Source organism: Tasmannia lanceolata, unplaced genomic scaffold (assembly GCF_043159265.1).
Source record: "Tasmannia lanceolata isolate RefF3 unplaced genomic scaffold, GAP_Taslan_0.1 ptg000044l, whole genome shotgun sequence".
NCBI lineage: Eukaryota > Viridiplantae > Streptophyta > Magnoliopsida > Canellales > Winteraceae > Tasmannia > Tasmannia lanceolata.
In genome coordinates this window covers 22524439-22550038 of record NW_027518721.1, presented here as the reverse complement: position 1 = coordinate 22550038, position 25600 = coordinate 22524439, and the positions used below count along the sequence as shown (strand labels likewise).

The window sequence follows — 25600 nt, the reverse complement described above, 5'->3', positions numbered from 1 at the left end:
TCTCTCTCTCTCTCTCTCTCTCTCTCTCTCTCTCTTGCAAGCGTGCCAAACATACCCTGCTCATTGGCGAATGATGATCCACGCATTTCTAGACCACTTATTGCTCGAGTGACATTGGTGTTTAAAAATTCAAGCTTGTACAAAAACTTGGCCAGGTGTAGGTGAGTTAATGATTGACATGGTCAATTTTTCATTAACTAGAAGAGGTTTCAATTGATCTAAATGGGATTAAAATATGAAAATTCTCAAGCTTGTACTAAAAACATTTATGAGAATCACTAGGCAGACCGTAGCGTTGGGATCAATGGTGACGATCAATTCTATGATCCCACAAGTGATATTTATGTGCAATCAAGACCATTGATCTTGCAGAACAGAACATCACGAGGCGACCTACATGATCTTGGTCCTATGAAAACCCCATGTGTAAGGTAAAGAAATGCAAAAATCAACAGTTTAAGGAACTAGGATAATCCAATCAAAGTATTTTCAATGGCATTTGGATGGACCTGTGGCCAAATTTGATCACATAGATGTGGCACAAGCAGGGCACATAGAGTAGGATAGAAATGAGACTAACAAGTACCATCGTTTTTCCAATTTTAAACAACTATCCATACGTTGTTTGTCAAGTGGCTCGTATGGGAAGTGGATCAAGACGGTCCTAAATCATGTCACCAAAAGAAATGTTAGTTTTATCAGTGTGCATATACCATTGGACAAGAAAACCGTCTGTAGAGACTTTGCTGGATTTTGAATCCAAATTGAAGTTTCAAATAATTAGGGGCTGATGGATTGAACGGAATGTACAACCACTAACACCCAATCTGGATTCATAAATACCTACATCCAAACGATTACAAAGGGACCCACTCCACTCATAAAAGGGGTAATTATGTGAAGAAACAGGAATTAATTTCTCTTCTTTCTCCCATTGAAGAAGATATACAAGAGAATTCTTTCCGCACCCAGGAGATCTCTTCTTTCCTCTTTCACCAGCTTGGTTCTACTGGAGAGAAAGATGGTCAAAGGTCTTTGTTGACACTATGACCTTCTTTCTCCACTATTCACCACTTCTACGAGAAAATTCAATTCAAACCTTGGTAACCTCGTTCCATTTCTTATCATCTTGTTGGTTTATTACTTGGTGGTGCAAGAATCTGACTTGATTGTCAAAGTGGTCGTCCGAGACCAAACCCGCAGGGGCTGAGGGACATATAGCATGTGGGGGGTATCCCCTATGCCTTGGAAGAAAGATCCCCCTGTTAATTCAGATAAGACAGAACTTGGTCACTTTCAGTGCGTGGAGGATCTCTCACATTTGGAGAGAGGGAAATGCGACCTCCTATCCAAAAGAAGTTATCCTTGGAAAGGATATCACATCCTTATTCTCCTTGCCCACGCATCCTTGCTCCAGGCTATCCAGGATGATAGAGATGGCATCTCATTTCAAAGGCAATAACCTGTCTCCTTGTGTTCATTCTATTGTATCTCTCATGTAGTTCCTTTTTTCTGTTTTCGGTTTGATCCTTTGGGGAGCATGTTTCCCTTTGGCTGGCCCTCATGCCCCCTTCGTGTTGTTAAAGTGCTTTTTTCTTTAATGGATTCTGGTAGGGGTCCTGCCTAACCCCAGCTTACCCATCAATATATATATATATATATATATATATATATATATATATATATATATATATATAGAGAGAGAGAGAGAGAGAGAGAGAGAGAGAGGAAAGTGTCTCTAGTCTCTCCCCTAGATAAGCTTATCTACTCCTCCCTTTAAAAAAACACAGTGGGCCCATGCTATTTGGATGATCCAAAGCATTCATTTGATAGGTCCTAACATAGATAGGGTGTGCCCAAAAAATCAGCACCAAAGGGTCATCCTAGAACTTCGTTTTGTGGGGCCTTGTGGTACCCAGAATGGACACATATAAACGTCCACGTTTATATGCGTCCATTTTGGACACGATGTGCCCCACAAAATGAAGTTCTAGGATGACCATTTGGTGCTGATTTTTTGGGCACACCCTATCTATGTTAGGACCTATCAAATGAATGCTTTGGATCATCCAAACAGCGTGGGCCCACTGTGTTTTTTTAAAGGGAGGAGTAGATAAGCTTATCTAGGGGAGAGACTAGAGACACTTTCCTCATATATATATATATATATATATATATATATATATATATGAGGAATAAGATTGTGCAGTCGACCGCACAAGGGCCCCAAACTTATGTGGGCCCACATTGTTAGGATGATCCAAAGCATTCATTTGAAAGGCCCTTACATAGATAGGGTGTGTACAAAAAATCAGCTCCATAGGATCATTATAACCCATCCAAAAGTGGAGGGCAAAATGGACAGACACCGTTTGCCACAAATCTGCCCATTTTTGGGCCCCACTTTTGGAGGGGTTAGGATGATCCAATGGAGCTGATTTTTTGTACACACCCTATCTATGATGGGGCCTTGCAAATGAATGGTTTTGATAAGCACAAAAAATGTGGGACCCATGTGTTTGGGCCCTCGACCGCACCTATGCGTAGGTGCGCTCGACTGCACACTCCTTATAGAGAGAGAGAGAGAGAGAGAGAGAGAGAGAGAGAGAGAGGTTCCTACGCACATGTGCAGATAAGTCATCTACACACTAGCTTAAAATACAGTGGAGGCCCACATTGTTTGGGTGATCCAAACCATTCATTTGATTGGCCCTCATATAGATAGGGTGTCCACAAAAAATCAGCTCCATAGGATCATCCTAACCCTTCGAACGGTAGAGGCAAAACATGGACAGATTTGTGAAGGTTTATACACGTCCATTTTACCTCCACAAATCGTAGGGTTGGGATTATCCTATGGAGCTGATTTTTTGTGGACACCCTATCTATGTGAGGACCAATCAAATGGATGGTTTGGATCACCCAAACAATATGCCCTCTACTGTATTCTAAGCTAGTGCGTAGATAACTTATCTACACATATGTGTAGGAAAACGGTTCCTACACATATGTGTAGATAAGTTATCTACACACTAGCTTAGATAGGGTGTCCACAAAAAATCAGATCCATAGGATCATCCTAACCATTCGAACTGTGGAGGCAAAAAATGGACTAATTTGTGAAGGTTTAAAGACATCCATTTTACCTCCACAAATCGTAGGGTTGGGCCCCCACTGTATTTTAAGCTAGTGTGTAAAGAACTCTCTACACATATGTGTAGGAACCATTTTCTATATATATATATATATATATATATATATATATATATATATATATATATATATATGAGAACATTTCCTACACACTTGTGTAGGTAAGTTACCTAAGTTACCTACACACTAGCTTAAAATACAGTGGGGGCCCACATTGTTTGGGTGATCCAAACCATTCATTTGAATGATCCTCACATAGATAGGGTGTCCACAAAAAATCAGATCCATAGGATCATCCTAACCATTCAAACGATGGAGGCAAAAAATGGACTAATTTGTGAAGGTTTATACACGTCCATTTTACCTCCACAAATCGTAGGGTTGGGATGATCCTATGGATCTGATTTTTTGTGGACATCCTATCTATGTGAGGACCATTCAAATGAATTGTTTGGATCACCCAAACAATGTGGGCCCCCACTGTATTTTAAGCTAGTGTGTAGGTAACTTACTTACACAAGTGTGTAGAAAATGTTCTCTCTCTCTCTCTCTCTCTCTCTCTATATATATATATATATATATATATATATATATATATATATATATATATATAACCATGGCCCCCATGACTTGCATAATTCATTTTATATTGCATGCATGCTTTATGAAGTTTAGTGGCCATGCCGTTTGGATACGCGAATTTTAGAATCCGGGTTTTTAGTTTGAAAATAGTGTGAAAGAGGGTTAGAGACAAGAGAAGAAGAGGACCAGCCGTCGTTTTGACTCATTTTTTACTTCTCTCCCTTCTTCCCATAGCAAGAGAGTAGCAGATCCTCCCATATTTCCAGGTTTTAGAAATCATAGGATGTATGAGAGATTTTTAAAACCTGATTTTCTTGCTTAAAATCAAAGAAACACTGCCAGGACAGCATCCGGCAGCTTTATTCACACCCTCTTTTGCACTGTTTTCAAACTAAAAATCTGGATTCTAAAATCTGCGTATCCAAACGGCCCCTTAGAGTTCAAAGAATACGAAACCCAGCTTAAAAGTCTCAGCCCAATCCTCTATTTGGAACTTCAATTTGGATTCAAAATCCAAAAGACTTTACCAACTACACATCTAGCAGCGGCTTTATAACCGTCGGTAATCCATGGTACAACCAGTACGAATGGTATATGTAATTCTAATGGCAGTTTTGACAGCTAGTAAAAACCAACCTTTTTGTGGTGTGGGGTTCTTCTTAACAACACTATTTTAGAGATATGATCTATCTACACAGTAACGTAGCTTGTAATTACGAGGATAAAGTCATTTTAGGAATAGCCAAGGTTTTAAATTTCGGACCGAAATTGGTTTCGTTGGAGACAAAAACAGAAATTGGGTAAAGTCGAAACGTTACAAAATTTCGATCGAAATTTCTTAACGTCTCCAAAAAAATAAATTCTTTATTCATTTTTTAATATTATCTCGAAATTTCGGGGATTTCGTCGAAATTTGATAAAGGATAAAATATTAATTTATTTAATTTCGATTGATTTCGCCAACCGAAACGCATGCCGAAACCGAAATTTAAAACCTTGGGAATAGCTTACCCCACTCCCAATGTTTAGATTACTGAAAAATTGTTAACAATGGGAGGGGTGTTGGGGAGCAAATAAAGTGGGTGCAGATATTAGTTCTCCACGATTTAAGATATGCTCTATCCATACAATCGCTGTATCTCATTCATCAACTTTACTTCTCACCGCCCTCCTTCAATTAAAAAAAAGAAAAAACGTTTAAGTATGCTTAAGATGTCAATTAACTACATGTCACGGTGCAATTGGACTTACTTTTCTACTCTTAAAGTAATAAGAATATCATATATTGACTTAATAAAAATTAAATAAAATCACCATCATGTATGTGTGTGGGGGACTTTTGTAACTTGTTTGTTCCTTCTTGTCTTAGACAAATAGACAATGACCCAACGAAAATGAAACATAAAATAAAAATTCTAAACAAAATAACAAAGGTAAAAGAAGAATAATCCTAGATAGGAACCAAAATATCTAGGGCGCTGATATTTCCCACCCCCCCCCCCCCCCCCCCCCCCCCCCCATGTAGGCTATCCCCACCTCTTCACGGCTGGCTAACGTTAAACGTTAGGATTTAACGTATATGTCACTTTCCCACCATTTGATCGGGGTTTCTCTCTTTCTCTCTCTCTCTCTCTCTCCACACACACAACAGCAACAGTTGGTGGGCACAACATAGGATGATCCAATCCGTCCATGGTTTGGATAATCCTATGGAGTTGGTCGTACAGTAACATTAAGGCCCAATCGTAGGCCCCACCGATATTTTTTCAAATTGAAGCGTACCGTCCACAACATAGGATGATCCAAGCCGTCCATGGTTTGGATCATCCTATGGTGTGGTTCGTACCAATTTTTGAAAATGCAGTGTACCGTCCGGACCATAGGATGATCCGAGCCGTCCATTTGATGGGCCACAATATAAATAGTTTGTGCCCCAAAAATCATTTCCGTAGGATGATCACAACCCTACAATCTATAGAGGTTGCATAAGATGTAGTTTCTATTTAGATTGGAGGGCTAGGATCAGCCTATGGAAATAATATTTTGGGACGCAACCTATTTACGTTTATGGCCTATCAAATGGACGGTTTGGATTATCCTATGGTGTGGTCGTTGTTCAAAAATGGGCCCACCATTCCACCAACGGTTTCTGTTGGACCCACCAACTGTTCCTGTTGTGTGTGTGTGTGGAGAGAGAGAGAGAGAGAGAGGTCAAATGGTGGGAAAAAGTTAGCCAGCCGTCGGGGGGGGGGGGGGGGGGGGGGGGTGAATATCAGCGCCCAATATCCTATTATTAAAAGGGATTTGCTAGAGTCCATCGCAAGAGGCCCAGTCAAGGGCGCTTCATTGGTTCCACGTCACACCTACTGCATTTATCATTATTTTAATTTTGCATTTTTCAGTGCCGTTAGAAATGCAGTTGTGTGATGTGGATCCAACAAGGCACACTTGCAGCTGGGTCTTTTGCAAGGGCCCTTCAATTTAGCATTCCTAGTATAAATAAATAAGGAAAGTGATATATTCTCCGCTATAGTATATTAACTACTCTTTTACACCAGACGGGGTGGGGGCTGTCCCAGGTAAAAAAAAGGTAGGCGCGAGGGGGACTATAAGGGGTTACACCATATAAAATCTTAAAGTAGAGTCAGTCAATTTTTTAACTTTTATTTATGTTACTTTAGATTGACGACTAAGATTAGTTGCTTAGGTCTTCAATTAGTGATTATGATTTCTTTTTTCTTATAAATAGATGTTATCATAAAGTATTGATGGACTTCTTTGAATCATTGAATGAAAATTGACCTCTAGGCATTTGGGTTGCTATAATTAGCCCTTGCATAAGTATTTTCCGGTTTCACTTTGGGAAACTCGACTATTTGAGAAGCACCTTTCCTTTGGGAATGCAGTCATTTTCTTTGTAGAATTTTTTTCCTCTCAAGGACTTTTGTTCACCGCACCTCACATTCATATCCATTTACACAGACTCTCCAAATCATCCCAACCGTCTAATCTATGGACTCCACTGTGGAATTTGTTAACAGTCCAAAAGCAAGCTATTGATCATTCAAGTGGTGGTTTATTAAGGTGATGCGGATGAGAAAGATCAAGAACATACAACGTGGAAAAAGTCTCATATTCATCCACTTCTATTTTCGTCATTTTATTTGTAGTCTTCTTTTCAGGCATCAAATCTTGTTTGATTGGCCTCAATTTGGTAAAATTAGGAAGGTTTTTCGATTACCTATCTAACAAGCACAAGATCATGCGATTTGGATGTGATTTTAATAAGTTATGGCTGATTTACGTGCATGGTATGTGTCTATTATGGAAATTTTATTTTATTGTTATTTTATTTAAGTTTTTTGTTTTTATTAAAGTAACGTTAGATGGACAATTAAGATTAGTTGCTTAGGTCTTAAGTTATCTTTTATGGTTTCATTTACTTATAAATATATGTTATTAAAGCATTGTAAGGGACTTTTTGAATTATTGAATAAAACTTGGCCTTTAGGCTTCTAAGTTCCTTGAGAACTTTTTAACTTTTTCCAGTTTCACTATGAGAAACTCGACTTTGACGGGACCGAAGTAAATTCCATCCTTTTCGACGGTGATCGGAGTATCTATTCCCTACGACGGATATCGAAAGGCCCCTTTATTGTTTACTTAATCTTTCGCTTTGCTGCATGTATCATAAGGGCTCACTTTTTTTCAAGGGATTTCTTAGATGAATGATGAACTACGAGAATTGATATTGACACCTACAAATTTAGGCACTTCGCACCCAGTCAGTCTGCCATATTTGGTTTGGCTTTACTCTTCTTCTTTTTTTTGTTTGTTGAAACAGCGATTTGTATAAAACAAAAAGGAAGCACCCGAGAAGGGCCAGCCCAGAGAACAAAAACAGGAAGAAGAGACAGGAAAGAAGAAAAAAGGCAACAAAAATTACAACATCATACTTAGGGGCCGGGGAAGATGATCGAACCAGAGAATGCTCTCCCCACCTACACCCTGCTTGGCTAACACGTCCATCTCTTCGTTTTCCGACCTCCAAACATGTTTAAAGACAATAGCAGATCCCGCTACAAAATCCTCAATTTCATCAAATAAAGCCAAAAATCTCCAAGGAGGAATTGCTCCGCCCTTCAACCACCATATCACATTCAATGAATCCCCTTCAACAATAATATGGTCCAATACTTCCCTACTCAACTTCTTGATCCCATAATAAGCCGCTTTGACTTCCACCTCCGAAGAATCACACACACACCAATAGGGCCAGAAAAAGCCCATAATACCTCACCAAACTCATCACGACAAAGGCCCCCCACCCCCGCCAGACTCGGGTTTCCAAAACAAGCACCGTCAAAGTTGATTTTCAACATTCCTAGCATAGGGCTCCCATCTTTGGACTATGTTAATTGGCCTCTCACTACTAGAACACACTTCCCTCCAACCTTCCCAAAGATCAAAATCCGATCAAAACGAAAGGATGGAAGACATCTAACCCACGATATGACCAAGGCTATAATCCGTATATACAAATAATAAGGTGATTTGGCCATACCCTCAAATACCCTAGTGTTTCTTTCCTTCCAAGCCACCCACCATGTAGCTAGCAAACACACATTCCACAACAATCTCCCTTTCTTTTTCCACAGCACAAAACCCCATAGTTGCAATAGACTCTGAATAGTTCTAGGGAAGACCCGAGTGAACCCAAACCTCAGAAAGATACATCTCCATATGATCCTAGCGAAAGAGCAGTGTATGAAAAAATGATCCACAGAAAGAGAGCAGTGATCAATTAGCCACATCCCACGGTTTCTCAAGAAGTTAATACTTTGTATCCTTACTAACTCGAGGTGGGTAATGAAATTTCCATACCTTTGCTGAAAATGCAGGAACAGAAGGGGGCATCAGACCATTATAGAAGGATTTGACAAAAAAAATTCCGGATGATTCCACTGTCAATATTCTTTTGTCCTCACCCCCACTTTTTACATAGCACTTATTAAAGAGACGTCGAAGCCGAGATTCATCCTCTCGTTCCCAATAAAAAAAGATTCTTCTAAAGGCAGTACACCATATCAACTTACCACCGCCACTATCAAAACATTCATAAACTAAGACTTCTTTATTAACAGCCACCGTATACAGCCTAGGCAACAAAATCCTTAACTGCTCCTCTTCACTCGGGGTGTTCATTCGGTTTAAACCGAACCGAAATCACCGAAAATAACCGAACTGAATTATTTCGGTTAATGAAAAAAGATAACCGGAACCGAACCGAATTATTTGATAACTGAACTTGAACCAAAACCGAAAAATGAATTCGATTGTTCGGTTAGTTTGGTTATAACCGAATTATATGAGTGTAAAACTATCGATTTTAAAATGGAAGTAGATGTGGGGAAAATAGGTTGCAGATGACTGATTTGGGTAAGAAATACAGGTTATATAGACTCACTGGAAATAGGGGTGTCATCTTTGTGGTGGTTTCTCTCCACCGGTGCCTTTATGGACGATGGTTTGGACTCACCGGCATGACTTCCGGCATCCTCGGATCGGGTGGGAGGTGTGCGAATAGTGGCACCTTCATTGGTTTTTCATAAGTAAAACAATCATACCTAACCCTCCCTTCCTGGTTTTTCGTAAGGAAGAAGACAGTGGGAGATTAGATAAGAAGAGGGAAAAGTTTAGATGGGTTTGCAGAGAGCATTTAATATCTCTCTGTCATACCTACTCTAAGTGGTCTTTTCTCTTTCTTGAAAATAGCAAAAGGTCAAATATCATTCCTTTATGTCATGTCAGGTCTTTTCCCTTTACTTGTGTTGGGAGGAGTACACCCCTAAGGGACCAACTAGATAACATTATAATATTGTATTATTATACTATTTTAGGGGTGAAAACGAAAGGCCAAACAGCCCAAACCAATGAGTTTTGGTATTACTTTTACACTATGTTCGGTTAACTTAATTAGTTTGAACTAAAAACCGAACTAGAAACCAATATCCGAAATTTCTATGATCCCATAACCGAAACCGAACCGTTTTATATATTAACCGACCGAATTCGGTTCGGTCAGTTACTTCGGTTTAAACCGATTAATGAATAGCCCTACTCTTCACACCACACATCACTCCAAAACTTAATTCTATTGCCACCATAGACCCTGAACCTCACCTTTTGATTGAAGGAGCAAGCTAGTTTCAAGATGTCTCTCCACGCAGTCAACCCATTTTTCTTATATTGATCATTTGATTCCCACCCACTCGGAATACAGCCATACTTACTACAAATCTCCTTTGCCCATAAATTGGACTGCTCTTCCCCAAATCTCCACAACCATTTCCTCAATAAAGCATGGGTAAACTCCCTAAACCTCGTAATGCCCAAACCTCCAATCTTTATAGGCACACATACATCCATCCAGTTTACCAAAGAGATGCCTTTCTCTCCTCATTCCCACCCGACAAAAATGTACGCTGGATCTTTTCAATACGCAAGGCAACACTAACCCGGACACATGAAAAGAGACATAAATAATATAGGCAAATTGGCCAATACTGCCTTAATCAATACCTCCCCTAGACACAATATTTCTCTTCCAAGTATCCAACCTTTTCTCAATCTTCTCAATGATCGGTTCCCAAAAAGTTTTATCAGGTTTACTAACTCCCAAAGGCAAACCAAAATAAGAAGCGGGAAGATAATCAAGATCACGCCTAAAATTTCGGCTATCTCTAAAGCCACAATCGAGGGAATGTTTAGGGCATACATTCTAGACTTATGAAAGTTGATCTTTGACCAGAGATAAGTTCGTAACATCTTAGAGTAGCTTTCAAATTGAGCACTTGATCCTTGTTAGCTTCACAAAATAGAAGGGTGTCATCCGCAAATTGTAAGTGAGACACCTCCACATTTTCACCCCCTATTTTAAAACCCTTAAACATCTCCAGGCTACTACCTTTAGCCTACAATCTACTAAGAATTTCTACCATAATTACAAACAAGAAAGGGGATAACGGATCCCCTTGCCTGAGACCACGGGAGGATTTGAAAAAACCTTTGGGAGACCCGTTGATCAGAACCGAGAGCCACGCCGAAGATATACACACCCAAATCCATTGGCGCCATCTTCCCCCAAACCCCATCTTAGCGAGTAGCAGATCTAAACACTCTCACTCCACCCTATCATATGCTTTTTCCATGTCCAATTTACACAGGATCCGTTAACTCTTTCAATGAAAAATGAATGCAACTCCAGTGGGCAGTTTATATTTATATATATTGTTTGATTCTGATATGAGGAATTAATTAGTAGCCTTAACCTTGTATTCGTAAAGCTTTGACTTCAATGGAAAAGCAAAGAGAAAAATATATATAGTATTTCCTTCTCCTTGTTGAAACAAATTAAAGCAACTAATATACACATCATCCGGAAAAATATGCATTAAATACATATATAGAAGTTCTCAAGCTCATTCGACATAAGGGTCACACCACCATGATAAACCAGTTATGATCAAACCTAAAATTGAACACTCAATCTTCCATTGTTTACAAAATCATTGCTCGGAGACAGCTCAAAATGGTTCATTTTTCGGTGATCATATCTGTTTGACAAGAAGAAACTTTCATAGGCTTTTGTATTTCTTAAGGTGATCATATCTGTTTGACAAGAAGAAACTTTCATAGGCTTTTGAATTTCTTAAGGCGTCGACCTCGGCGGTAAAAATTGCATGAACGGGTCTATGATCAGATAGTCTAGATTCGCCTCGACTGTATTGATTTTGCTTTAACCCCTTTCCGTTCCAAATAATGCGATCGCACCTGCAAAACCCGTCCTCCTTGGTAAATTATAACCATAAAATGTCTTAGGTTTTTTAATTTTATTTTATTTTTTATGTACACCTAGATTTCAATTTGACCCTTTTTAGATTGCAATGCGCGAATTGTACTTAATCTAAAGAGACCCAGATTGAAATTTGTGTACATGGAAACTCATCCTTAAGAAATTACAGCTAACAATAACTTACCATGCGGGAGCACGCTTCTTTTCGCCCTTTCTACCTTGATCACACCCATAATACTTGTCTAACTTTGGATAATATTTATATGTGGGAGCGAATTCTATGATCCCCTCCTGCCATCCCTCGAATACTCGCCCCTCCGAGATCTCGGTTTTGAGCTTCATTTTCATGGAGATTCAGGATCAAGTAGGGAATAAAATCATCACAAGAAAAAGCTGAACTCTTTTACCTGATCATTTTCTAATAAGGTGTTCCAATCCTTTTTATCTACTAGGAATCGGGTCATGGCCTCTGGCATGGAGATTCGGTAGTTCAAGTCGCCTAGCCAAATTATCCGACTGCATGGGGTCAGACATAGTTAATTAGCAAGATCTACAAAGATGTTTAGAGTTTATAAAATGTTATTAAATATAGAACCCATGATTCAGATTTGAGATTAGTTTAGTGGTTGACATGATTATTTGGTCATTGATCTAAAGGTATTTTCAATTACCATAATACAAGCTTTGGGTGGTTTATACATTTGATAATCTAGAGTTTAGTTGGTTAACGTAGAAGGTATTCTTTTTAAAGTGGTTCAACTGCCCACTAATCATGGTCTTTGACATGTTGATGCTAATCACTAATCAATTTTATGATTAAATAATAAAAAGGGATTTGCTAGGCAATTTTGGGGAAAACTATTCTGCGGCTTACTTTTACAGGAGAAAAAAAGCCACACTGAATCATTTTTTAGCAGATTTTGTTTTATTCATTTAATTCACCTAAGATTCTGATGTGGCTGCCGTCTGCTCCAAAAGTGAGCCCCAAAATGGCTTTCCGACAAAATTGCCTAGCAAATCCCTAATAAAAATGTTTATGATTTTAAAATAGTCCATGAGAGGGAGAATGATTTTGGGTGGGTTCTATTTTCAATTACCACCCAATTTTGAGAGAGAGAGAGAGATTTCGGGTGCGTTCAATTTTCAATTAATAAATGATATACTAGCTCATGATCTAGAAAATAAAAGAATTATTTTTAATATTATTAATTCTTTAAATAACACATACTAAGGTCATTAGCAGTACACCTGAATCAATTATCTTGGGTGATATGAAATTAATAAATGATATACTAGCCAAGGTTTAAAATTTCGGTTTCGGTACTGGTTTCGGGCCTTGAAATTTCGAAATTTCGGTCGAAATCTGGTACAAAAGCCGAAAACAATATTTTATTCATTATTAAATTTCGGCCGAAATTACCGAAATTTTGGTGAAATATTAAATTAATATTAAAAAAAACAGAGTTTTTGTGTCCAATTTTGGAAAAACCGAAATTTCGACCGAAATAAATGACCATTTCGGTTTTGGGTTGGTTTCGGTATCGGTTCGGATTTCGGTTGAAATTTAAAACCATGATACTAGCTCATGATCTAGAAAATAAAAGCATTATTTTTAATATTATTAATTCATTAAATAACAAATAAACCCAGCTCTTAGGGGTCATGTCAAAGAAAAAGAGACAATAATAAATGAATAATTTGAACCAATCTAATTTACATACTCATGATCTAGAATCTTTCGCGGGAAATGAAGAGAAGGGCCACGAGGGAAGCTGGTCCTAGACAATATTTCCTCAACATCTGAATTTCTATGCATCTCATCCCCTTCTTTCCCTCCCGAAGCTAAATGACAACATACAAAGCAGAAGCTCGTTCCATGCAAGCAAAATCTAATGGATACCGAACCCTGCATGGAAAAAATTCCCATAGAAATTAATAAAAAAATAATTTCATAACATGGATCAACTAAGCCCTATCCTGTGGTTGTTTAAGAATACGAAAGAGGAATCTCATGAAAGTACCATGGAATATGGAATAAGGTTTGATCCTAATTATGGGGTTTTCATAAATATCCCATTCCAAAATCGAAAGTTTGAAACAACTGAGCCTTTTTCAGAGATCGGAATGTGTGTAGGGAAATGATATCAGCACTGCCATGTTTTGATATTTCAGCAAAAGTTTCTTGTCTTTCAGTACTTAAAGGGGATGTCAAAAGGTTATTACAGTTGCCAAAAAGCTCTCACTATCCAATTCAGAAGAAAAGAAAAGCTAGGACATGCAACTATAAAAACATGGTTGTGCTAATATCATTTCCATATATATATATATATATATATATATATATATATATATATATATATATATATATAGAGAGAGAGAGAGAGAGAGAGAGAGAGAAGGGTTCCCTAACGTTAGCAGCTAGCGGGGGAGAGAGAGAGAGAGAGGAGAGGGTTCCCTGCTAACGTTAGCAGGAACCCTTTCCTCATATATATAATTCTTTTCTACTAAGCTTTTTAAGGCAAAAATGTGACACACCTTATTTCCTAGGCAACCCATGATCCCAGAACCAACACAAGAGACATTTTGATTCCGAATGTATGGAAAAAGGTCGGCTCGCGCCCAAACGGAGATGAAAATTCCAACCATCTGCTTACTGATGATGCATTTGAATGGGATGCTGTCCCTTGAATCACTATCTTTGACTGGATAAACCTTCTGTCTTTCTCTTTCTCCTACCTTGAGTTCTTGGTTCTTCTTTGAGTTGAGTATGGTCCTGTTTAGAGCTGCTCTAATCAACGAATTCCATTTCATGGAAATTCTAGTACTTTCTGGGCCTAGAACATTTCTCGCGCTAAGCGGTACCGTCTCTTGGAACCTTAATCCAAAATAAAAGTATGGATTATCTTAGAAAATTTGTTTTAGATATTTAAAACCTTATAATCCAAAATAAAAGTATGGATCATATATATTAGAAAACTTGTTTAAGATATATAATTTTATATATTTTTTTGGCTTTATGAAGTGAAATAATTACCCAAGAACATAGAAATCACAAGGGTTCTCGCATGGGTCAGGCCAATCTTCAATCTTCAAATCATCTGTTGGTGCAATGCCTCCCACATTCCATGTTCTAACAAATAACCTTACCACAGAAAAAATCAAAACCAAAACCCCAAAGTGAGAAATTGAGCATATCTCATCAACTTTTTTGTTCTTAGGATGCAATAAGATTTAAAAGTTCAAAAATCTAATGGAGACCCAAATCTTAGAAATGGGTTTTGAAGAAGAAAAAAATGCAACATAGATTATGTTTAGAAACTCACTTGTATTTGAGGGTGTCTTTTTTATAATTGCAAGCCTGAGGAACTTGAGTCAAGATTTCGGTGCTTCCACAGTTAGCTGCCCATCGATAGCTTCCCAAACTCTTTCCAAGCTTATTAGCTACTAACTTAGGCCATTTGATCTTCAAATAATATAAACTTGTGTTAGTCATTTATTCTTATCAACAAGATTTAAACCAATCTAGCAACAAAACCCAAAGTTTTCAAGAAAGAAAAGTGGTGTTTTTCTTTGTTTGGTTGATGAAAGACATCATGGAAGCAAGACTCTTCCCTGGGAGCCTTCGATTCCCGCTTCGATTCCCATTTCGATTCCCGCTCTGGCAACCTTGAGTAAGATTTTTTCCTGGGAGCCTTCGATTCCCGTTTTGATTCCCGCTTTCGATTCCCGATCTGGCAACCTTGGATGAAACTAAGCAATAATAAGGAGAATTTAAGCATTAGAGAGAGGAAGAGGGGTGCTTACTTCTCCATGCTTTCCTTGCATGGTGCTTGGAGAAAGTTTTGGAGAGTTGTTTTTGGTAGGAGAAGAAAGGTGGAAATACAAGCCAAAAAAAATATATGAAATGGGATGAAGAGAGGGTTTTGTGAGGGACAAAATATATGGTTTGGCAACTTGCAGGAAGAGAAGCTCTAAACGTGACGTTGAGGATGATGCATTGGCTACTCAATTGGTGGGGGTTATTTTCAAAGAAAAATAATTGGCCAGGGAAAGACTCAAAGACAGAGAACTAGAAACAGAGCTACAGTCTAGAACGTTCCCTCTAGGATTTTTATTTTCATGGCTGAACATTTATTTAAGGTGTAAAGCAGGTGGGTGGGCCCGACCCTGAAAAGCATGTAACAAGTGTCCATGCAAGTTGCATTTTAAGAATTCTCTTTGTTGAGTTTGGGTTGTAGAAATCAAACCACAAAGACAAGAAGACTGTCAATACAAGGGCCTTTGAATTTACACCATGATTGAGTGTATAGCCGGCCAATTATACGAGTATATGTAGGAATCTAGCAAACATAACATCACATCTGATGGCAAAGTGTTGAATAAATTCTGTCATGGATTACTAAGCACATGTTGAGAAAGGGCAGTTCCTACTATTTTGTGTTGTGACACTTCTTGAGATGCTACTTCTTAGGGTATATTTCAGCTGAATCATAGGCAAAACATGAATGATTAATAGTTGTGGATACCCAGATTGAAAAGGAAATGATTTTCCACTAATCTTAAGCAGTTCAAATTAATCATAGCCAGTGCTTATAGCCTTATATAAAGCAATTGAAGAAAAACACAGAGAAAGGTAACCCTAATCTATCTTAACTACCTAGTTGCATAATCCAACACCTTAATTTCCAGACAGTCAGATCTGATATATTCAACACAGCTGACAAAGATCAAGTCCATCATTCCGAAATACGGTAATTGAATCTATACTAGACCATACCGCAACAATGGATTGCTCTATCGACATCATCCAACATCAGATCGATGGACGATATTATTCATTCATTTTAGATCAAGCTGGGTCATCTGATCAAGTCTAACACAATAGTCAAATCGGAACTATTATATCGAAATGTAGAATAGTGAAATCTCTCTGGATTTGGTTCATGAGATTTGTAGAAATCTGAGAAATACCTTCTTAAATAGGATCAAACACAATTTGCAGTAAACACCAAAAAGAATGTGAGAAACACAATCACACAATGCAAGGAGACAAGAATTACGTGGTTCGGCAGTGTGCCTATGTCCACGGGAGAAGGATTTCACTATTTTGGTTTATGGTTACAGAATTATCCTTCTTCTTGGTCAAGGAAACTCAAAGGAAACCTCTCACCCATGACTCTAATATGTGGCTTATATATCAATGCCACTACATCAAGAAAATTATTGAAATACCCTTTAGCGCAAAACCGTAAATTAAATTTTCCTTCCGAGGCATTGCTCCATGCAACCCCAACGAGCTGACTGTGCAACTTAACCTGTTGTACGTCGCGCATATTAGCCCGTCAAGGTCCTGTATAATGCCAGACTACAAGGCCATCTACATTGCAAAATTAAGTGTTTAAATAATATTACTTTCTGTATTCTCCATATTTCCTAAAAAATGGTACGAGAGTAACATTGGACCATATCGACTCATATAAAAATTTAGAAGGTATTTTCCTTATATTTTTTGTATGTAAGGGACTTTGATTTAAAAAAAAAGTGGCATTTCAACGGATTAAAGGAAGTTGAGTGGTGAAGATCTTTGGCTTTGAATCATTATTATGTTCAATAGTCAAATAAGGTGTGTTAACCGCTAAATATTTGAATATCCTTCACTTTGAAGGAATATTAGGCTTCCTAATAGTAGATTATTTTGTTATTAGTAAATCTAACGGTAATGGTTTGTAGTTATGATTAACAACAAAAAAGAACACAAGCGAATAAAATAAAAAGATTCCTACAAGAATATGACATATTATTAAATAATATTGCTGTCGATTAAAATTAATTAGCAGCATGGGATGTGGGGTTAATGACAAGATGGTAATGCCAAAGTTTATTGTATATGGCAAAACCGAAGTATTAAGTATTAAGAGTTTTTACACGGTGCCCGACCGTGAAATCACATGAGGGTGGTACCGCCCTTGATATTTGATCCAACAGCAGCCCGGCCAGTCTTTAAGAGGCTGCTGTTGAATCAAACATCAGTGTTGACATACCGCCCACACAGGACTTGACGGTCGGGGCACCATATAATTTCTTCGACTATTGACTCTGACATAATGATTATACTTCAACACTGACCGTCATGTGCCCCCCTCTTTTTGGGTTGTCCGTACACATGGATTTTTAGTATCAATGAGTTGCTGGGTTTTGAATCCAGGACCTGTCATGAGGCAATAGCTCTATAACATATGAAACAACCAATTTGAAGCTTAAACGGTTAGAGTTGGTGTAATTTAATCATTTATACTTCAACAATATTAACCATTTTTCAGGCATTTCCATACATTTGTTTGTCTTTTCCTAAAATTAACTTCAAGTTCAGAAAATGGAAACGAAAAGAATGAAAATGTAGTCATATTTAGGAAAAGACAAACAAAAGAGGAGGGAATTTGGAGTGCAACTCGGGTCAATTTTGGGGAATTCGGGTTGAGCTTTTACCTTAAAAGAGTGGAAATATCATTTCCATTGCATATACGATTATTTTCAAGTAAGATTATAGCCATACAACATTATATGCAAATAATTTGTGAAGGTAAAGACATTGAGTTAGTGATTGATGATAAAATGGCTTTAGGGTGTGTTAGAGTAAGAAAGATCTCACCATTGGATTATTTGCTAAATTGGGAAGGTATGTTAGATTAGGCAACTAGGTTTTCATTGGGCATAATAAGATCATATCTTCCAAGATTTGTTTTGGATTTATTCGGGCAGCTTCTTAAATCGTATCATTTATCTCTTGCATGTTTATCTCTTAAGTGCTTTATAGATGAACCCACCGTGTTTAATCGTAATCAAGAAAAGATTAGTGGATTCCCTTGATTTTATCATGGTATCACAGCAGGTCGTTTGGATCTCTCACTGATCACAATACAAGTGATCTCGTTCAGCGGCGTCGACCCGGCAAGTGACTCTTTTTTTTGTTCTCACTTTTTTATTCTCAGCCGTTGTTGTCGACTATCATCACCATATGAACCTCCCTTGCAAAGATAACAGAGAGCTCTTTGAAGCTTTTCATCAAGCTTTGAAGTGGCAATAGAGAACTATGCCGGCCACCATTGATCTCAAATCCTCATTTCTAAGAGGTTAAGTATCCAAAACTGACCTAAAGACTCGCCCATTTAGGCTTGAATCCAATCCATATCATTGAAGCACTTCACGGCTCATTTTTTAATGCGACACATTCATCAACAATAGGTGGCAATCATCTACAGCAATATCGGCAACATACATCAATGGGACAATGTGCATTGAAATTGGCAAATTTTTACATTCCTTTTTGGGATATATATTGCAATCAAATGTGTATCGACTTCCAATCCATATACGTTTGAGGGGGCATGTTAGAATATGATAGATCCAACCGATGGATTGGGTGTAGCTCTCTCACCATTGGATCATCTTGGTGGTAGATTGGGCAAGTAGATTAGAAGAGGTAACCCATAGAGATTAGGAAAATACATTGGATTAGGAGTGTTTCCTTAATTATCTCTTTCCATGTTTATCATAAGGGAGATGATAAATGTGCCCCTTTTCATTACTTGAGACACCCAGCTATGGTGATCTATGACTGCAAAGGGGCTGATGTACTTCACATTTGAAGGAGTGAACATACCTGATTGCCACGTACAATGCAGCTGGGTGTCCCAAGTGATGAAAATGGGCGCATTTATCATTTCCCTTTTCATAACCGTCTTTCTATGTTTATCACGTAAGTGCTCTATATAAGCATTGATTAATTATCTTAGTGTAAACAAAAATTTATCATGGTGGAAACAAGGGGCATTAGGATTTTAAATTTACCAACAGAAGTTTAATCTGTCCAACTCAGTCTACATACAAACCATCCACTTGACCTTTTAATATTGCTCTACTCATGGGAAACTAGCTTTTAATTTTTCATTGATGACCTCTCATTTGCATCCATTGAAAGAGCCAAGGACAAGGATTGGAAGCAATAGATTTCATTTTCTTAATGGTAAGCAGGTAATATAAAACGTAATTACTATAATACTAAACCAAATTTAGTATTTTCCTAGTGTTTACATTTTATAAGTCTTTGCAAAGCCCGGATGATGCAGTGCCAACATGGCAGCCATATCATGCCTAGGTGGTTTTGGTGGAGTTCCAAGGTGCAGTCCCTCATTAATGTTGCTGGCCCGTTTTGAACCTGATTTTTGAACTTGTAAATAGAAGAATTATGGAAAGTGGTAAACTACAAAGTTGTAGGTCTCTTTGAGATCTTTCCAACAAGTATTTTTGCTTGAAAATTGGACAAGAGGGTAAAAAGTTATGGTAGTTTTTGTGGACTATGTCTGTGGGTTCCCAAAACAGTCAAAGTTAGTGAGTTCCAATGCAATTAATGTTATCTTAGTCCCTAAGCTAGCTAGTGGAGGAGCTTGAACGAAGTTGCTTTGGTTTTCTTTTATTTAAAGAGTTAGAAACCATCTTTAGGGGGGATTTTTTATGTTGATAAACTTATGTAATTGATGAAATATCAATTGGGTTGAGCATTGCTCCCATTTTCTTCTTCTTCTCTTGTTGTGTTCTTGATTTCTAATTTCTCTTCTTCTTCCCTCTTAAACACCCGCATTATCTGGTATCAGAGCCAACGTTACTCTCTTGGGCTAGCTTCGATTTGATTTTCATGGCGGCACGAAGAGGTAGAGGAAAGCGTGGTAACCAAATGATGGAAGATTTGAGAGATGAAATAGATGATGAACTTCAAGCACTTCGAAGTCGAGAAACTTACCATGCGACTTGAACGCCAAGAGACTCGTAGTGAGCATGGTGGATCAAGCCGTGGAGGTTCTAGTGATGAATCCGATGTGAATCCCTTCGCCAATACTCGTGAAGATGCTAGGTTGGGAAGGTTCTATCGTGATTTCGACACCGTCAAGATTGACTTGCCGGAGTTCCATGGTCGTCTACAACCCGAAGAGTTTCTTGAATGGCTTAGTGCCATTGAGAAGTTCTTTGATTACAAGGAGACACCCGAAAGCCAATGTGTGAAGCTTGTGGCTACAGGCTTCGTGAGTACGCTTCAACATGGTGGGATAAGGTTCAAGAGATGAGAGTCCGTAAAGGAAAGCGTAAGATCTTTTCTTGGGAGAAAATGAAGTCAAGGCTTACGGAGAAATTTCTTCCATTGGATTTTTCCCAAATTATCTTTTCTCAATTCAACAACCTACGCCAAAAATTCAAGAGTGTGTTGGACTACACCGAAGAATTCTACAAACTCATGGCTCGTAATGATATTCAAGAGGGTGAAGATCAACTTATGGCAATGTATGTTGATGGTTTGAAGTTTTCCAGTGATGAGGTGGAAATGCATCGATCATTGAGCGTCAATGATGCTTATCAACTAGCCTTGAAGGTGGAGGCTAAGCTTTCTCGTCGTGGTGCTAAAAAGTATGTGGATGTTCGTAGTTTCTATCCTTCTTCTAAAGGTGAATCTTCACATGGTGGAGGTACAAAGTCAAGGTCTGAATATTTCAACAAAAATTCTACAAAATCAGCCTCTACACATCAAGTTGGAAATCAGCACAATCGTCTCAATAATTCAAATGCTTGTTTCAAGTGTGGTCAAGTTGGCCATCTTTTCAAAGATTGTCCAAAGAGGCAAGTAGTTGCCTTCGGTGATGAAGAAAATGATGATAATTTTGTTGATGATTCAAATCAGCCCATATATGATGAGGATCTTATTGACTATTCAAATCAGCCCATATATGATGAGGATCTTATTGACTATTCAAATCAACCCATATATGATGAGGAAGATGGCATACAAAATGAAGAAATCGAACCCGAAGGAGAAAGTTTGGTGATCCAAAGAGCACTTGCTACACCAAAGGTTGAATCAGATGATGATTGGCTTCGTTCCGATATTTTCAAGACTCGATGCGAATCTCATGACAAGGTTTGCTCAATTGTGATCGATGGTGGGAGTTGTGAGAACATCGCATCTCATAAAATGGTGAACAAGCACAAGCTCAAAACCGAACAACATCCAAAGCTGTATCGGATTGCATGGTTCAAGAAAGGATATGCGAGTAACTTTTTTATTTCCAAGAACGAATTTAATCAATTGACCAATAATAATGGTAAATTCAATGCTCTACTTGTTGTTGAAACTAACGAGGAGTACAAGGAACTTCAACGGAAATTCAATGAATTCATCAGCAAAGAAATTGGATCCGATTATATATTAGGTGAACCGATGGATATTGAAGTGATGGGTGAAGGGAAAAATATTATATCGATTTTTTCATCCAATTACATTGATCAATTTTTATTTGATCTTACATTGAAGCTCACAGTTTATATTTATATATTCAAACATGTTCAAAATCTAGACAAATTATCACTTCTTCATGGAGATTATGAAGCGGAGTTTGATCTTGGGAAGTTTCAATTGATGATCATTCTTCGATACTTCAAGGTTCGAGAGCGAGTTTTCTTGAACCAAAGAAGTTTATCAAATTTCAAGATCGTGTGGATGCCCCTTTTCAAGTGCTTAAGAAAATTGGGGATAATGCATTCAAGGTTGAGCTCCCTCCAAATATCAATACTCACCCAACTTTAATGTTAAATACTTGACAACTTATCATGGAGAGCTTGATGAGAACTCGTGGGCGAGTTTTTTCTCACCCGGAGTTAATGATGCAGTGCCAACATGGTAGCCATGTCATGCCTAGGTGGTTTTGGTGGAGTTTCAAGGGGCAGTCCCTCATTAATGTTGCTCGCCCGTTTTGAACCTGATTTTTGAGCTTGTAAATGGAAGAATTATGGAAAGTGGTAAACTACAAAGTTGTAGGTCTCTTTGAGAACTTTTCAACAAGTATTTGTGCTTGAAAATTGGACAAGAGAGTAAAAAGTTATGGCAGTTTTTGTAGACTGTGTCTGTGGGTTCCCAAAACAGTCAAAGTTAGTGAGTTCCAATGCAATTAATGTTATGTTAGTCCCTAAGCTAGCTAGTGGAAGAGCTTGAACGAATTTGCTTTGGTTTTCTTTTATTTAAAGAGTTAGAAATCATCTTTAGGGGGGATTTTTGATGTTGATAAACTTATGTAATTGATGAAATATCAATTAGGTTGAGCATTGCTCCCATTTTCTTCTTCTTCTCTTGTTGTGTTCTTGATTTCTACTTTTTTCTACTTCTTCCCTCTTAAGCACCTGCATTACCGGATACCACTTGTCTAGAAAATCCCGTTTATCCCTGCATTATAAATTCGTGAATAATTCACATATATTCCATATACATAAGCAATTATCAAGATCTTTATGTTCTTGATTCTGCAGTTGTTAAAACTGGGGATCACGAGTTAAAAGAAGGATCGGATTTTGGATCCACAAACCTAAGCCGGTGACAGTCCCCACATGTGATGACTATGAGTCTATGATATTGGATTGGAACAGTTGCAAACTATATTTAGGCCTTGTTCGTTTCAGATTATGTAATGGGTCCGCCGTTACAGAGTTCATAGAACATGGAGAGGGCATAGTTGGTTGTGGTTCACCGCCAGAAAACACTCGAGTTATGACTACAGATTGTTCGCCCTAAACCTTGGACTAAAATTTAAATGTAATTTTGAATCCAATAATAGGTTTTGGGCTTACAATCAGTTGTCATAATCTGAAACGAACAAGGCCTTAGATTACTAAAGCCTTGTTCATTTTAGATTGTGACAAGTGATTGTGTGCCCCAGTTTAATTTTGAGTCCAATAATCGGTTTGGGGCCCACAATCAGTTGTTACAATCTAAAACAGGGCCTTAGGCTTTGTTCAATTTGGATTTTGAGAATCAATTTTGAGTCCAAAACTGATTACTGGACCCAAAATATAAACAAAATTTATAACCACTCTTCTAAACTAGAGCTATATGCAGTTATTTTCAGGAAAAGACAAACAAAAGGAGGTAGAAATGCTAGAAGAAACATAAAGATACGTGTGAATGGATATGATTTAGAAGAGAGACCATGAACTTGGAAAAGCATCCAAGCTGCCCAAAGCTTTCTCATATCTTCATCTTTCTACTTTTCATACATTGCAAACGTATGCCTCTACTTATTTTAGTTTTTCTCTTGCAAATGGATTCAAAAATCTCAGATATCAATAAGAACCACAAAAGCAAAACAGATATCTCTGATTGATAGTGACCCTATCAGCAACTTGGATTACTAAATAAAACTAGTGGCTATATGCATGTATCTCTATTATAAAGCCGAATGCTCTCTCTCTCTCTCAGTTGAATGTCCTTTATCAAATGTGTTGAAGTATAAATGATTAAATAACACCAACTCTAACAGCTTAAGCTTTTGGATTAACTGGTTGTTTCACAAAATGATCTCCTAAAAATTTCTCAATCTCTTAATTGAAGTTAACATACATAAAAGTTCTCACACATTTTTACCAAAATCATGCATATTCAGCATTTAAATTTAACTTAACACTCCTACCATTCAAAATATTCACGTAAAAATGGATCATTTTTACTCAAAATTCTCAATCCAAAAGCATGAGAATACTGCGAAATTGAAGAAGATTAATATTTCTGGTTCGAGCAATAAGAAGGGAATACATTTTCTTTCTTGCACTTACCAAGCAAGTCGATCTCACATCATAACATGTAGCTAGGAGCATGTTTCTTTGAAAACTGATTTTAGAAATTCAATGGCCCGATAAGAATAGGCAACATTGTCATGGGAAATTTTTGTGTGTGCATAGGGGTGTAAACGAGCCGAGCTTGGCCAGGCTCGGCTCGGCTCGTTAAGCTCAAAAGCTCGGCTCGGTCAGGCTCGCGAGCCTTACCGAGCTGGGGTTATATTATGTTCACACCCATCATCTTCCCTGGACAGCCCTATCTAGTGTAATTTGACTACTTTTTTTACACTATGGGGGATGGTCCAAGTAACAAATGGGGTTCCAAAAATGAAGTGACATATTTTGCCTCCCCCCTTTCACTCCCTGGACAACCCTTTTAGTGTATATATTAATATATAATATATATATTTAAATATATTAAATTCTTAACGAGCCGAGCCTGGCGAGCCGGCTCGGCTCGGCTCTTTAAGGATTCGAGCCGAGCTCGAGCGAGCTTCCGAGCCCGAGCCAAAATTGACACCCTTATGTGTGCATATGCCACTAGGCAAAAGACAAATTGCATGGATTTTTTTCTTCTTTTGGAGCATGAATAAGGACAAAAACATGCACAAATTTGTAGTAGATGTCGGCATTTCTATGGCATTATTCTAAATAATACTAGTGCCATGAAGAAGGAACTTTTTGTGTTACTCTAGAGTAATCTACATTTTTTAGGTTAATCATCCCATAATCAAATGCATATTGAGTATAAAAAGATGGTTTAAGTGAGTGCTTTCTAACTTAATATATGTTCTTGAAAGGGCTTAAAAATCTTTTAAAATAAACCTCTACGTAGTACATTTTTCGCAAGCGTTGAATCTATGTCCTTTCACACTCAACCCACTTGTATAGATTATGATGATGAAACTGGGAGTAAAACAATCTCTACCTTCCAATCAGCACATACACCTGTTCAATCCAGACCATCCAATCTATTTGGGTCATCTCTTAAATGGGCCCTAGCATAGAAAATAAATTTGTTTTTTACACCAACTTACGGTGTATATTATAAGTTGCTACCAGACTAAGGGTCTACAGCTTAGGCCCCACATTTCCACCATTTTTCTTTTTAGAGAACTTTTGATATGGGCACCTTACAATTAAGACAATGAATGCCTTTTATGCTCAGGTTAAACCAAAAAAAAAAAAAACATTGTGCTGGTGTGTTCAGTGATTTCAGGCAGCATGTCGCACATATATGTTTCTTGTGTGTAGATGTCCCATTCCTCTGTTTATTTTATGCATGAAACCAAGAAAATTATAGGAAGGACGGTATCTTCTTCTGGTTTAACACATAAAATCTGATATTATTCTGTCATCAAA

At 37.9% G+C, this 25600-nt stretch overlaps 1 protein-coding gene across 1 annotated transcript; it reads right to left on the bottom strand.

The window, feature by feature from the left end:
- Positions 1–11359: 11359 nt before the first annotated feature.
- On the bottom strand, positions 11360–15415 carry LOC143864034 (type IV inositol polyphosphate 5-phosphatase 9-like). The gene is made up of 8 exons (XM_077374849.1): positions 15395–15415; positions 14914–15053; positions 14625–14732; positions 14126–14465; positions 13312–13496; positions 11998–12106; positions 11775–11926; positions 11360–11568 (listed from the first exon to the last, which is right to left on the bottom strand). Exons 1-8 carry the CDS (start codon positions 15413–15415, stop codon positions 11373–11375), a joined length of 1251 nt encoding a protein of 416 aa, XP_077230964.1. The 3' UTR covers positions 11360–11372.
- Between the last annotated feature and the right edge of the window lie 10185 nt (positions 15416–25600).